This window comes from Mustela nigripes, chromosome 13 (genome assembly GCF_022355385.1).
Source record: "Mustela nigripes isolate SB6536 chromosome 13, MUSNIG.SB6536, whole genome shotgun sequence".
Lineage (NCBI taxonomy): Eukaryota > Metazoa > Chordata > Mammalia > Carnivora > Mustelidae > Mustela > Mustela nigripes.
The window spans coordinates 20,579,326-20,592,109 of record NC_081569.1 but is presented as its reverse complement, the minus strand read 5'-3'; the positions used below and the strand labels follow the sequence as shown (position 1 = coordinate 20,592,109).

Sequence of the window (12,784 nt, the reverse complement as noted above, 5' to 3'; positions counted from 1 at the left end):
TGGCCTCTTTTTTGTCATTTCAGGCCTACCTTAGTTTTAGGTGATCTGTAGGCAGACATTCCCCCACTCTTAATACTGTGAGCAAACGAATCAGGTTTTGTCTGTGGCATTTATTTTGTCCGCATCCATTTTCTCCTGCTACCTTCTAAAGGTTACCTGGTCTTCAGGTGAGCACCCCAAAGAAGCAGACACCAGGAAAGCTAAGAAATTAATTTTAAGTAGATTTTCAAGATGCATCTGGTAAGCACCCCTCACAGGTGTTAGGTAGTATTTGTATATGTTTCTGGTCACTTGGTTCTTGCTAATTGAACTCACTTGAGGGTTCAGTATTTCCAGGGCCATAATTTATTGGAGGTCACCTTGTTTGGTACCGTAGATCACTGTGTTTTAAAATCATGAGTTTGCTTTTACCCTCATAGGACTAATATGCACTGTTGACTTTAAAAGATTTGCTGTAGATAATACAAACTTAGAAGTGCCTTTGACATTAATATTAATTAAGGTATGCATTAACACAAAGTTAAACACAATTTCAGTTTTTAAAATTAGGGTGTTAAAAGCCTACATATTAGAAACAGGTTTCTCACCACTGAGCTTCATACCAATAGCCAGGAGTGCCCAGAACTGCATTTCCTTCCCTCTGAAAGTCAGTGAGGACACTGCAGTCCTGTGGGGAGGACCAGGTTGGTGACAGCAGGAGGGCTGAGTGCTGTCTGTGCAGAAATCCACCCTCGAAAATAGAGGTCTTGCTCAGGCATTCGGGGCATTGCCTGTCAGGATTTCCGGTGCAGTTAACTGTTGCTGACGCTTTCCCTTGGAAATTGCTAATGAGGTGGTGAGTCTGCTCACCTGTACAGAAGGCCCTTCTCCCATGGACAGATTTCTTAGTGGTTAGGTATAGCCAACAGGACAAATAAAAGGGCACTCCTCTCAAAATACTGCCACCTTAATGTGGAGAGAAGCCCCCCCCCGCTCCTGGCCTCTGCCAGCAGTATTGTGATGGAGAAGCACACAAGGTGTGTGTTGGTCACATTGTGGGATAGGAACCCAGGACACACAGTGGAGGCCCTGAGCAAGGCTCGAAATGACAATGGCGGTCAGCACCACACCCTGGTCCCTGTTTATAGGATGGATGTTTTCTAATTGGGTGGTTACTTAGAGTTTCTTAAACTGCCACCTTAAGCTTTAAAGAAGTTTTATAGTGAAGTGGTTAATATTTTCTAAAACAAGTTTTTTTTGAAGCCGTATTTTACTGTTAGTGTGTAATGAGTAGCTGTTTCTATTTGAATTATTCTCCTTTTTACAAATGATGTCTCTGGACTTCAAGGACAGAAGTTTTTAGAAAATGCCTTAAGAAATGCATCTTGTGGCTAAACCCAATGTTTTTGCCAGCTTGTTGCCTAGAAGATAAGGGCTTTTTTTCAGTTTATATAAAGAAAATAGCACTGTTGCCATTAAACATTTTATAGTCCTTGATTGGAAACCAGTCCCAATCCCCTTAAAATCTTACAGCGTATCCTGTCTTAGAAAGTATAATAATTATCCCTTTTTGGTTAAGCTGCCTTTTTATTATTACAGATTATCCTAAATTGGAGGGTGTTGGAGAGGGGTTGTTAAACATTTATTTCTTTATACTTCTCTTTCCTCACACATTTATTTCAATCCCTTTAGCAGTTTTTTTGTTGTTAATTTACAAGCTTAAAAAAATTAGGTACTATTAATACTATTTTAAAATAGAAAATATGCATATTTTTGTATGATAATCAAGTGTACTAAAAATGGTTTTTCGTTTTATTTTTGCTGGACAGTTGTTATATCATGATTATTGTGCCACAATTTACCGTGCATAATATGAAGAACAACTATACCGGCTTTAAGTCCTGGCTGTTGTAGAGCTGCCTGGCACCTGTGCTGGCAGAAAGGCAGCGGAGGTGACGGAAGTCTTGTGTATGGTTATGGACGCCGCGCTGAAGAGCGCCTCACGCTCCGGCCCCTCTGCCCTGCAAGCCAAATATGTGCCGACCGGACGCCACGCGGCCCTCACAGCTTGGGACTTTGTAGTACTGAACTGAAAGGTGTACAATGTCTTACTGTTATTTTATGATGGAAACCAGTTTTAAAACCAAAAATGTCTTAACTTTATTTAAGAAAAGTATATTAATTTGTGCTAACAGGGTTAAAATTAGTCTGCATACCTTCAAGAAAACCTGCCTGCCGTAGCAGTAACCTCAAGTAGTTAGAACTTGATTTTGAGAGAAAACTAAAACCTTTGTGCCTAAAATTCTGACTTGAGTTAAAGTAGGATGAGCAGGAAGTGAGAGATCTTGTTCAACAGTGATGAATGTGAAGGAAATTTTGACTGCTAAATAAAATTTCCACAGAAATTGGTTGCTGTAGTTATCAATACGAAATCATCTACAAGAATGCAGTGATTCAAGAAGCGAAGGCATTTTCTTCCAACAATACTTGTGTGGGTCTCATCCACTCCATTGTTTTGCCTGCTCTAATCAGAACTGGCTATAGTTAAGGCCATGTGGGTATTAATGGACAATGCCCTAACCTGTCCTTCCATTAACTAAATTACCAAGCTGGGGAGTAACATTTCCCTAAAAAGGCCTTTGAACTAGTCTGGGGGGAAACTGGGGCCCCCATCCTGGACTCCTGGTCCTATCGTCCTGGTTAGTTGCCGTCCTACCATAGACCTTCCTTGGCTTAGAGCTCTTGGGAAGAGCCCAATTGCAATTACACTGTCTATATAGAAAATTGCCCCTCTAGTCATTAGGTTAGGGATGAAAAGGGACAGTTGCCTTTGATAAAGACTGTTCATTCCTTTGATAATCTAGGCCCAATTAGTAAAAGCAAGTTAAAAGTTATAGAACTTAATGAGAATTTATTTTTAATTCCCAGAGAAAGAATTTGTGCCCTTCTTTAGATAATCCTAAAGCAAGAATATTCAACAGCTGAGTGTATCAGGGCAGGAGAGAAAACCTTAAATTCAGGTCTCTCCAATGTACTTACTAGAAACATCAAGAATGTTACTTTTATGAAGGACCAAAAGCTGTGAAACATCCCATTTGTTTGTTTGTTTTTTTTCCCAGCTGTTTTGCAAGTCTAGTTTAATAACGTAGATGCATCCATTTCCTAAAATGGCCACCAAGGTACTGACCTTCTAGAAAATTCATTACCTGCTCTGTGTGATCAATGAGTACATTTGAGCCAAGACCAAGTTTTGTGACACACAGACACTGTACAGTGATGGGTCTTAAACTCTCAGGTTTATTACTGACATAACAAAATCAAAGTTAAATAAAATGTAATGATGCTTTATACTTTTGAAAATCAATCCATTTGTCACCAGACACCCCCAGCTCCACAGCTTAGTTAAGTGAGGCTTTTGCTCTTAGCTCCAATGGCAACCACGTGGCAGACTTCTACCTCAGCCCCCAGCTTCTGCAGTTCATCCAACCAGAGCATTTGCTTATGTGAAAGACGATCGTTGGGGCCTTTAACTTCCACCAGCTGGAATGTAAGTTTAAAAAAAAGTTATTAGTATCTTACTGAAACAATAGCCACGTATGCTATAGTAGTTTTCACCTATACTGCTCTATTTACATATATAAAATAAAGATACATGTATGGAACTCAGAATTATTCTGTAGAAAGTAGGCAGTTCTTCACAAAGAACTAGCAATTTGATTCTGATTATACAGTTGAGAAGCAGTTTTAAAGCATGCACTAGATTGTTGCTCCCATGCTTAAAACCCTTTGATTACTTTCTCTTTATTTGCAGTTAAATCCAAACTTTTGCAGTCAAATCCAAACTTTTGCCAGGACCTCTAAAACTATGATCTGGACTGTGCCAACCACTCCAAAGTTCCTGAGAAAGACCAGCCTCTTCCCAACTGAAGGGCCCTTACATATGCTTACTGTTCCCTCTGCCCGGGACATTTCTTCCTGTTCTTCACAGGTCTGACTTCTTACTCAATGCTTAGCTTAAATTCATCTCAAGAGAGGTCCAGCACATCTCTAAGGAGGGTCCTTCCTATGCACTTCCTCCACGGCATGTATCCAAAGACAAAACTGTGCATTACATACCAGCTTCATGAAGGCGGAGACACTGTCAGTTTTATTCACTGCAGATTAATGAACTTCAAAACAGCAATAAAAACTACCCAGATTTTCCAAATTTGATGGAAACTATAAACCCAAGGATCAATGAACCCCAAGAAAAGAAACCTAACACTACACAAAGAAATAATTAAGTAGCATAATTGGTGATAAAAGGAATATTCTAAAAGCAGCTAGAATATTTTAAAGCCTAAAGGTAAAGATTACACATATATCATTAAAAAACAATCTAAGCTAGAGGACAATGGACCATTTTCAAAATGCTGAAAGAAAAAAGCTGTCAACATAAAATTTTTTTCTTCAGAGAAAATACGCTTCAAAAGCAAAGATGAAATAAAGACTTAGACATAGAAAACCTAAATAATTCATCACTAGAAGGCCTCATTTCAAGAAGCGTTAAAGTTCTCTAAGCAGAAGGAGGACGACATCGCATGGAAATGTGGATCTTTACATAGGAATAACAAGCAGAATTTTTATCTGGTAGAGGGGGTGCCTGGATGGCTCAGTCAGTTAAGCATCCAACTCTTGATTTCAGCTCAGATCACGATCTCGGGGTCTTGGGATCAAGCCCTTTGGGCCCATGCTCACCAGAGGCTTGAGGATTCTCTCTCTCTCTCCCCACCTCTTCATCAACCCCTCCCCCCTGCTCATATTCTCTCTCTCTCAAATAATTAAATCAATCTTTGAAAACAAATTGTATCTAGGGGAGGAAAAATAATTTGTATCTATGTGAGTAATTACAAATATTCTTAAATCAACTGTAGAAAGCAAAAAAAAAATATATATATATATATAGAGTTTGTAACATGTAAAAATACGATGTATGAACAGAACAAAAAGACCAGGAGAGGAGATACAAAAACATACTCTGTTCTTTATACTGTACAAGGGATGGCATAACATCACCTGAAAGATGGGAAGTTTAAGATCTACACAGTCAACACCAGAGTGTTGACACTTACAACAAAGAATTATAACTAACAAGCTAACAAAGGATTAGAACACAATCTTAAAAAAAAAAAAAAAAGATGAAGAAAAATGTGAGAAAAGGAGAAAAGAAAGCTCAGACAAACAGAAAACAAGTATCAAGATGGTAGTTTTTTTTTTTTTTAAAGATTTTATTTATTTATTTGACAGATCACAAGTAGGCAGAGAGTCAGGCAGAGAGAGGGAGAGAGGAGAAAGCGGGCTCCCCGCCGAACAGAGAGCCCAATGCGGGGCTTGATCCCAGGACCCTGAGATCATGAGCTAGCCAAAGGCAGAGGCTTTAGCCCACTGAGCCACCCAGGTGCCCCTCAAGATGGTAGCTTTAAAGGCAATCATCAATAATCACATCAAATGTAAATGGTCCAAATACCCCATTAAAAGGCAAGAGATTGTCAAAGTGAATTAAAAAGTCATACCCTGCTATAATGCTGCCTACAAGAAGCCCGTTAAAGATGAAACCAGTTAAAAGAAAGAACAGAAAAAGATACGTCCTGTTAGCACTAATCAAAAGAAAGCTGAAGCGGCTATTTACTAGTATCGGTTGATGTCTGAGTGGAGAACACTACCAGGAATAAAAGAGGGTCATTTCACGATGATGAAGAAATCAACTCATCAAGTGGATGTGACAGGCCTTCAAGTTTATACATCTAATCACAGAGCTTCAAAATATAGGAAGCAAACTGGAGAGAACTAACTGCAAGGAGAAATACACAAATCCACAGTTCCAGTCTGAGATATCCCGTGACCCCAAAAGCATGATCCGTTAAAGAACAGAGAAGTTGGACTTGGCCAAAATTTAAGATTTTTGCTCTTCAAAAGATACTATTATGAGCATGAAAAGATAAGCCACAGCCTGGGATAAAATATATCTGATATGGGATTTGTATCTAGAATTTTATTTTAATCTTAGAACTCAGTAATAAAAACCAACCTGGGATGGGCAGCAGGGGAAGACCAAGGTGAAGCAAGGTGGCCCTTGGCCTTGAACATGTGACAAGGCATTCACTCCTGGGAGCTTAGAGAACAGCACCCCATCATCTCAGCATCCTGGTGTTCACACCTGCAGAATTCCTTCCCTTGGAGGGGGGCACTGGAATCTGTGACTTGCTTCTAACACAAGAATTCAGCAAAAGTGATGGAAGATCCCTTCTAAGATCCGGTTAAAAGAGACTGACTCCCATCTTGCTCACACTCTGGCTCTTCTCGCCTGCATGCTCTGATGAATGAGCTGCTAGGTGGAGTGTTGCACAGCGGAGAGGGGAGGCCTCTATAGCCCCTGGTGTGGAGGCCCCACCAACAGCAACCGAAGAACCAGGGCCCTCAGTCCAACAGCTTTCAAGGGATTCGATCTTGCCAACAATCAACCAAGAAATGCCTAGACTGGAGCCTTTGCTTAAGTTGCTAAGGAAATTATCATGGAAATAGGACTTTCCATTCTGATGCAACTGACCTTACAGCGATGACTCTGGGAGTCCCACACCACCAGGTCGGGGAGGCCCCCTCGGCAGTGTCGGAAGTCTGTGGCCAGGCGCCGGCACACACCACTGAGGATGGGGCCGCCCAGGCAGGAAACAAGGTCCTGAACACAAAACACAGGGCTGGTTAGCCACGCCTTACAACAGAAATCCTAGAATACTTTCACTGATCATGAAACAGAGAAAACTGTAATTCCACAGAGAAGGATTCCAAGGACAACAAGGGTCATTCTGCTGCTTGGGTCAGGGCCAAGGCCACAGGGCCCCTGGCCAAAAGGCCCACCACAAGCTCTGGGAAATTAGGTTTCCTTTGCCCAGTCAGACTTCTATCTAGTCGGGAAAACCCTGGGGAACAGCTGAGGAAGAGGGAGTTTGGTGTAAATCCTCAGAAATAGGACAAGGATGAAGGCCAGTAGTTGCAGGGACAGGAAGAGCACCTCCCTGCTGAGGGTCATAGGTCAGGGAAAGGGAAGCTGTCAGCTAAGGGGAAGAAAGCAACACTGGGCTTACTCTGTGTCCTGATATGGTCCCACTAATAACAGGGACATCTGGACTAGGGCACTAGAATCTCCATGAATGTATATGCAGGACCATCACATAGAGAAATATGCGTGCATGAACACATGCACACATGTGTACAGATCTTGCCAGAAGCACACCCAGCACTGGGGGGTGGTACTTTCTGGCCAACTCTCCCTGCAGATTTTCACCTGAGCTTGCTGAAGAGAAGAAAAGCGATCCCAGCTGACCAGGGAAGCCACTCTGCCCTCCTGGGCCTGCCACGCAGCTGCCACCCAGGCGCGCAGGCTCTCCATGGGCGCACCATGAATCTGCTGCAGCCTGGCCTCGATGGCCGGCCACCGGCTGGCGCAGAAGCTGTCAGTGCACAAGTCCAGCGGGAAGGCCTGCGTCATGGGGAAAACAAGCCCTCGTTGGGTGCCCGGACAGAGCCGGGGTCATCAGAAGAACACTCGATTCCATAAAATCTGGGAAACTGGCCAATCGTATTAAATTGACACATTCTTCTTCTCAAAAGAGAAGTAAAAAATTAAGTAATCGCACGTAAAGCAACTTATTGCACTGGTTTGTCAGAGTTGTAATCGGTAAAAGGAGCCTTCGGTTTACATCAGCAGTGCTCTCAGCAGGCGTGTGCGACAGCACACGCGGGGAGGCCTGGCCCTGACAGGAGACTGACTGGTCAAGGTCGAAGCTGAAGAAACCCACACTACACGTTCAAGTGGAATGAAGGTAAAGTAGGTTCAAGGTGAAAAGTTAACAGACTTACATTTTAAGATCTGTGGATCCAAATGTAAAAGTAAAGACCATTCTTACAGAGAATCAGCACCATCTCAGAGCCCTTCACTGGCAGGCTTCTGATGGCTACAGACACGGCCCGCAGGCAGGCGGGAGGCACAGAGGGCAGGAGCCGCTGCTCGCCTAAAAAGCACACCCGGGGTCTGGCGTGACCTGCGCACCTGGTAGGCGTTTCTGAAGACGTCTGGTATCCCGTCCATGAAGATTATATCCCACAGGAGGAGGCCGAACAGCGTGCTGAAGGTGGACCCTTCCCCGTGAATCCCTAAGACAAAGCAACACACACAGCAAAGTCAGGTTTTTCTGTTTTTTAAAAACCCACCATAACCTACTGTTTACTCAATTTGAAGGAAATAATAGATTTTAGTTTCAAATGCAAAAGCTGTTTTCTTGCCATTCCTAACTCATCTGTTTACATCACTTTGCTTATATACAGAAGGCTCATTTAAAAGCAAAAATCTTAGTAATTATGGGGAAACTCAGACCCATAAAGTAACAGTTCTCCAACTTTAATGAGAAATGTAAGGAACGTGTTTAAAGATAAATAAATGAAAGCAGATATTCCCTCCTCAGGTTCCTGGGGATCGATTTGGCGGGTGTGGGTGGGCCAAGACCCTGGTGCGGGGCTCCGTGCAGGGTCCCGCAGCCAAACCTGCAGAACGGCTTCCCAGAACAGATTTATCAGAGAAAAACCAGCACCCAGGAACCCGCAGGTGCTGTCTCCATCCACCTCACTGGACCTAGTGTTCCACTGCTTTGTCCTGGACAAGTGAGCCCAGTGTTTCTGAGATCCAGGGCTCTCCTAGAAACCATCCATCCCAGAGCACCAGGGCTCTCCTAGAAACTTTCCACCCTAGAGACCACCAAGTTCAGATCCCTGCCTCACACCCCACACAAACTGTACTGACTGAACCAGGCCACACAGGTGTTCACAGCAGAGTTGAGGAAACCAGAGGCTCAGTCTTAGCACAGCACACAGACCTGTCTCCCAGACAAATGATCTGCACTTCAACACACCTGACAGGGGATGGTGCCCACATGGGTGCCTGACCCCTAGGACCCTGTCCTGATAGGCGAAATGAGGTGCTGACCCCTATGACCCTGTCCTGAATGGCAGGCAGAAGGGCTCTCACTCAGGCCTCTGGGCTGGAGCCAAGCTGTTTTCACCAGCAAGCTTTATACCAGGATCCCGGGCTCCTACCCAGCCAGGAGTAATGCTGGGTCTCCACTTCCAGCATGCTCTCTGCCCGGGAGTGCACACCGTCCACCCTCCAGGCAGGAACACTGGCAGTCAGAATTCCTGCACTCCTAAGTGGTCTACATCAAGCATTTGTATTGGAAGTGAAGTCACTTTTGGTGAGCTCCTTCTGAGTCCCTCCAAAATAAACTTCCCTGAAGGGGGCCTGAGATGGGCCTTACTTCCAAATCTCCTCTCAAACACATGGACAGCAAGGGTTCCACTCATTTTCACTGCAGCATTTTTAAAAAATGAAGGAAATATTCTATACTCTGGAAATGGAATCACCTGTCCGTTTTTCAAGCTCATGGCTAGAATGAAAGCATTTCACTGTGCTCGCCTCACAGCCTGCCCACCACACGCCCTAATCCCCATGCGCTCTGCCCTCGACTGCCCAGTTTACGTGTCTCCTGTGGCTTCTCTGAGGACAGCTCTTCATTCTGTTTTTTTATTTCTAACCTTTAAGTCTGTGGTATCTCTGTCTTCACTGGGGTTTGTACTTCTTCCCTTATAGCATCTCCCTTCCCTGTGAGCAATAAAGATACCACAGAGATTAATCTCAACTGTCCTAACACTCATCGCCATTTTACAGTCCTCATTAATCTTCCGAAAGCTGATGTAACACTCAATGGAATAAGGTCCTTATTTTCACCAATTTGAAGGTATTAGGGTGTTTGTAATCCTCGTGACCCCTCGGCATGGGCAAGGGGAGTCCTGCCTGGCGGAAGGATGGGCTTGGTGGGCAGCCCCGGGAGCAGGCATGTGGGCCAGTGTTCGGGGTCGGCTTCCATGGCCTGAGGGTAGGGAGGCTGGAAGGAACACCGCAACCAGAGTACAGAGGGCTGACGGCACCGCTCCGCTTTGGTACAAGGGCACGTTCAATACCTTCCGTAACAGTTTTAAAAAATAAAGAATGACTAGAGTGGCCTCTCCAGCAGAGCTGCCCTGCCCTCCCCCTTGTCTCTGGGGGTGGCTGATGGGTGCTTCCTTTGCAATTCCTCTCTCACAGCATTTGCTTTTACTTTTTCTAGTCAGTACTACACTTTGCTAAGGACAGAGTGACAAGTTCATCAGAAAGCAAATTCCCAACATCTCCTCTTTGCCTGGGCCTTGGATAAAGCACTGATTGTCGGAGAGCAAAATCAAAACAATAGTAAGAAGAGGGGCTAATGCGGATAAACAAACACCAGCAATTCCAGAAGAGATAATTATTTAGAAACAAAACACTTTGCTGTTCCTGTGTTAACATAGCCTGTATGTTAAAGAACCAGAATTTTAATAAAAAATGTACAAAAAAGAAAACTAAAACAAAAAGCACTGCTCTTTCCAGCCATTTCTCTGGTTCCTCTGGTGCTATCCCATCGCAGGACTTGGTCCTTCAATCCCCTGAAAGTTGCTGGCTGACTATGAGGACTGCTCACTCTTTCCAGAACAACCTGGCCCAGCTCCACAGCTCCTACCTCCTCTAATGGGCTCTGCTACCAGGCAGCACCTCTGGAATCCTCTGCCCTTTCTTCTCCTGCTAGGTCCAACGAAAGTTCTCTGAAAGAAAAACCCAGTCCTACTTGCTTCTAACATCCACCAGAAAGTGCTGTTTCTCACAGGCCTTTGGCGGTGGATGCTGCTGGCTAAATGGAAGAAGACAGCCTTTAACAAATATCGTGAGTAAAATCCCTTTCCACGCCCTCCCAGGTCAGCAGATCTTCCACTGGGACAGGACGGAGATGGCGGCCACCCCCTGCTGACGACCCATCACCAGGGACCGGGCAGCCTGGGAGAAACGTTGTGCTTTACCCTGGTCAAAGCCGCTGCGTCTGTAATAGGCCAGCGCCACTTCCTCCACAGAGCACAGGACTGTGGCAGGGGCGGTGGGCTCCCCAGCCTCCATCACAAACACAGACTTGCCCATCCCGCGCTGCGGGCACAGCCGGCCCGTGATGGTCACCTGAGATGGCAGGAGAACATCCATCAGTCTCCCTCGAGCTACAGTCCCTGCAAACCCGACTTTCCTGTCTTAAGGACCCACCTCGCTCTGCTCCCCGTAAGCCACCTATTCTAGCAGTGCGAGACCATGTGACCCATGCTCTGGCGACTGTGAGGGTATGGACAGGCCCCGGGAACAGGGGAGACATGGACCCCAAAGCTGCTCTCTAGGGGCCCTGACCAAGCAAGAGACACTGGCAAAAGGCTGTGAGCTCCTCACTGGGGAGTTTTATAGAAAGTCACTCAGCCCAGGGCTCAAGCAGACCCATGCCCCGACCAGCCCAGCTTCTGATGTAGGAGCCACTGGTGTGAAAACAGAGTCCTGTCCTAAACGAGTACTAGAGTTTTCTATGTCTAAAAGAAAATGCATACAAGAAATTGTTCTTAGGCTGTTTCCTTTCAGGAAAAAACCCAGCATATCCACTTAAGTCCAAAGTGCCCAAAGGATATTTACTTACATGTTTGACATCATCCACAGTTATTTCTGGCAGCTGATGGAAGAGGTGCCTGTACTTCCGACAGCTCGGAGACTCTCTCAGGCGCAAAGCTCGCTGATACAGTGAAAGACGATGTCCCGTCCTGACTTCTGGATCAGCCAGCCCTTCTGTGATGCACTTAACAGCCTAGCGAAGAACATGGTCCCACATCAATATCCTGAAAGAGCTCAAGGCAGCGTCCACTAATTTAATGTGACAGGAAACCCCACTGTTTTTTAATTATTCAATTTTGCTAATTACTAAATGGGTAAAGCAATACTTCCATAGATAAAGGGTATTTCCTTAGATCTCATTCTGTTCATTTCTTTCTTTTTTTAAAGTAATCTCCATGCCCAATGTGGGGTTTGAATTCCCAACCCTGAGATCAAGAGTCGCCCGCTCTACCGACTGAACCAGCCAGATGCCCCATCATCCTGCTACTTTTAATGTTCAGGTCCACTCCAGGAACCACAGAGCTGGCCCAGCCTCCTCATTTACGGGGAGAAGAATCTTGTGTTTGGAGAAGTTAAATGCATTTCTTAAGGTTACTCAAAGTTGGACCAAAAACAAAAGTACTGAAAATACCGTAACATACGACTTCAGGCCTCAGAGGATGACTAAAATCTGAAACAAGGAAAATAGTAAGTGCTGACAAGGATGTGGGAGAAACCGGCACCCACGTGCACTGCTGGTGGAAATGAAATATGACTCAACCCTGGGGAAGTCAATGTGCGGTTCCTCAAAAAGCTAAACACAGGATTACTGCATGACCCAGCAATGCCACATCTAGGGACATCCCTGAAAGCACCAAAAGCAGCATTTTGAAAGATATTTGTAAACCCATGTTCATAAGCGGTGTTATTCCTAATAGCCAAAAGATGGAAGTGAGCCAAGTGTCCATGTGGAGACGACGGGACGGACAGAATGTGGTCAATCTGTACAAAGGAATATCATTCAGCCTTGAAGAGGAAGGAAATTCTGATTTCCAGGCCCGAACCTGGAACACAAGCTGCCAAAGTGAAACAAGCCAGAGACAAGAAAGAGGAAATACAGGAAATACCTAGAACAGGCAGCAGACGAGCCATTACCAGGGGCTTCTGGCGGGGGGGGGGGGGGGGGGGGAAAAAGAAAAACAGAGGAGGGGGGGGGGGGGGGGGTGGGGGGGGGGGGGGAGGGGGGGGAGA

The 12,784-nt window shown here is 45.0% G+C and overlaps 1 protein-coding gene across 5 annotated transcripts in view; it reads right to left on the bottom strand.

Moving 5' to 3' along the window:
- Window positions 1-3,258: 3,258 nt before the first annotated feature.
- The window catches only part of FAN1 (FANCD2 and FANCI associated nuclease 1), a 33,136-nt gene continuing 23,610 nt past the window's right edge, over window positions 3,259-12,784 (bottom strand). For 3 of the 5 annotated variants that reach the window (XM_059371710.1, XM_059371711.1, XM_059371709.1), the window contains exons 9-14: window positions 11,583-11,747; window positions 10,936-11,086; window positions 8,066-8,169; window positions 7,301-7,495; window positions 6,566-6,694; window positions 3,259-3,519 (exon numbers count right to left, since the gene is read on the bottom strand). In XM_059371710.1, coding sequence (XP_059227693.1) covers window positions 3,382-3,519; window positions 6,566-6,694; window positions 7,301-7,495; window positions 8,066-8,169; window positions 10,936-11,086; window positions 11,583-11,747 — 882 coding nt within the window. In that variant the 3' untranslated portion in view covers window positions 3,259-3,381. Of the gene's footprint in view, window positions 3,520-6,565; window positions 6,695-7,300; window positions 7,496-8,065; window positions 8,170-10,601; window positions 10,684-10,935; window positions 11,087-11,582; window positions 11,748-12,784 lie in introns of those variants that run through there. The other 2 variants (XM_059371712.1, XR_009399023.1) reach the window with 2 other exon arrangements.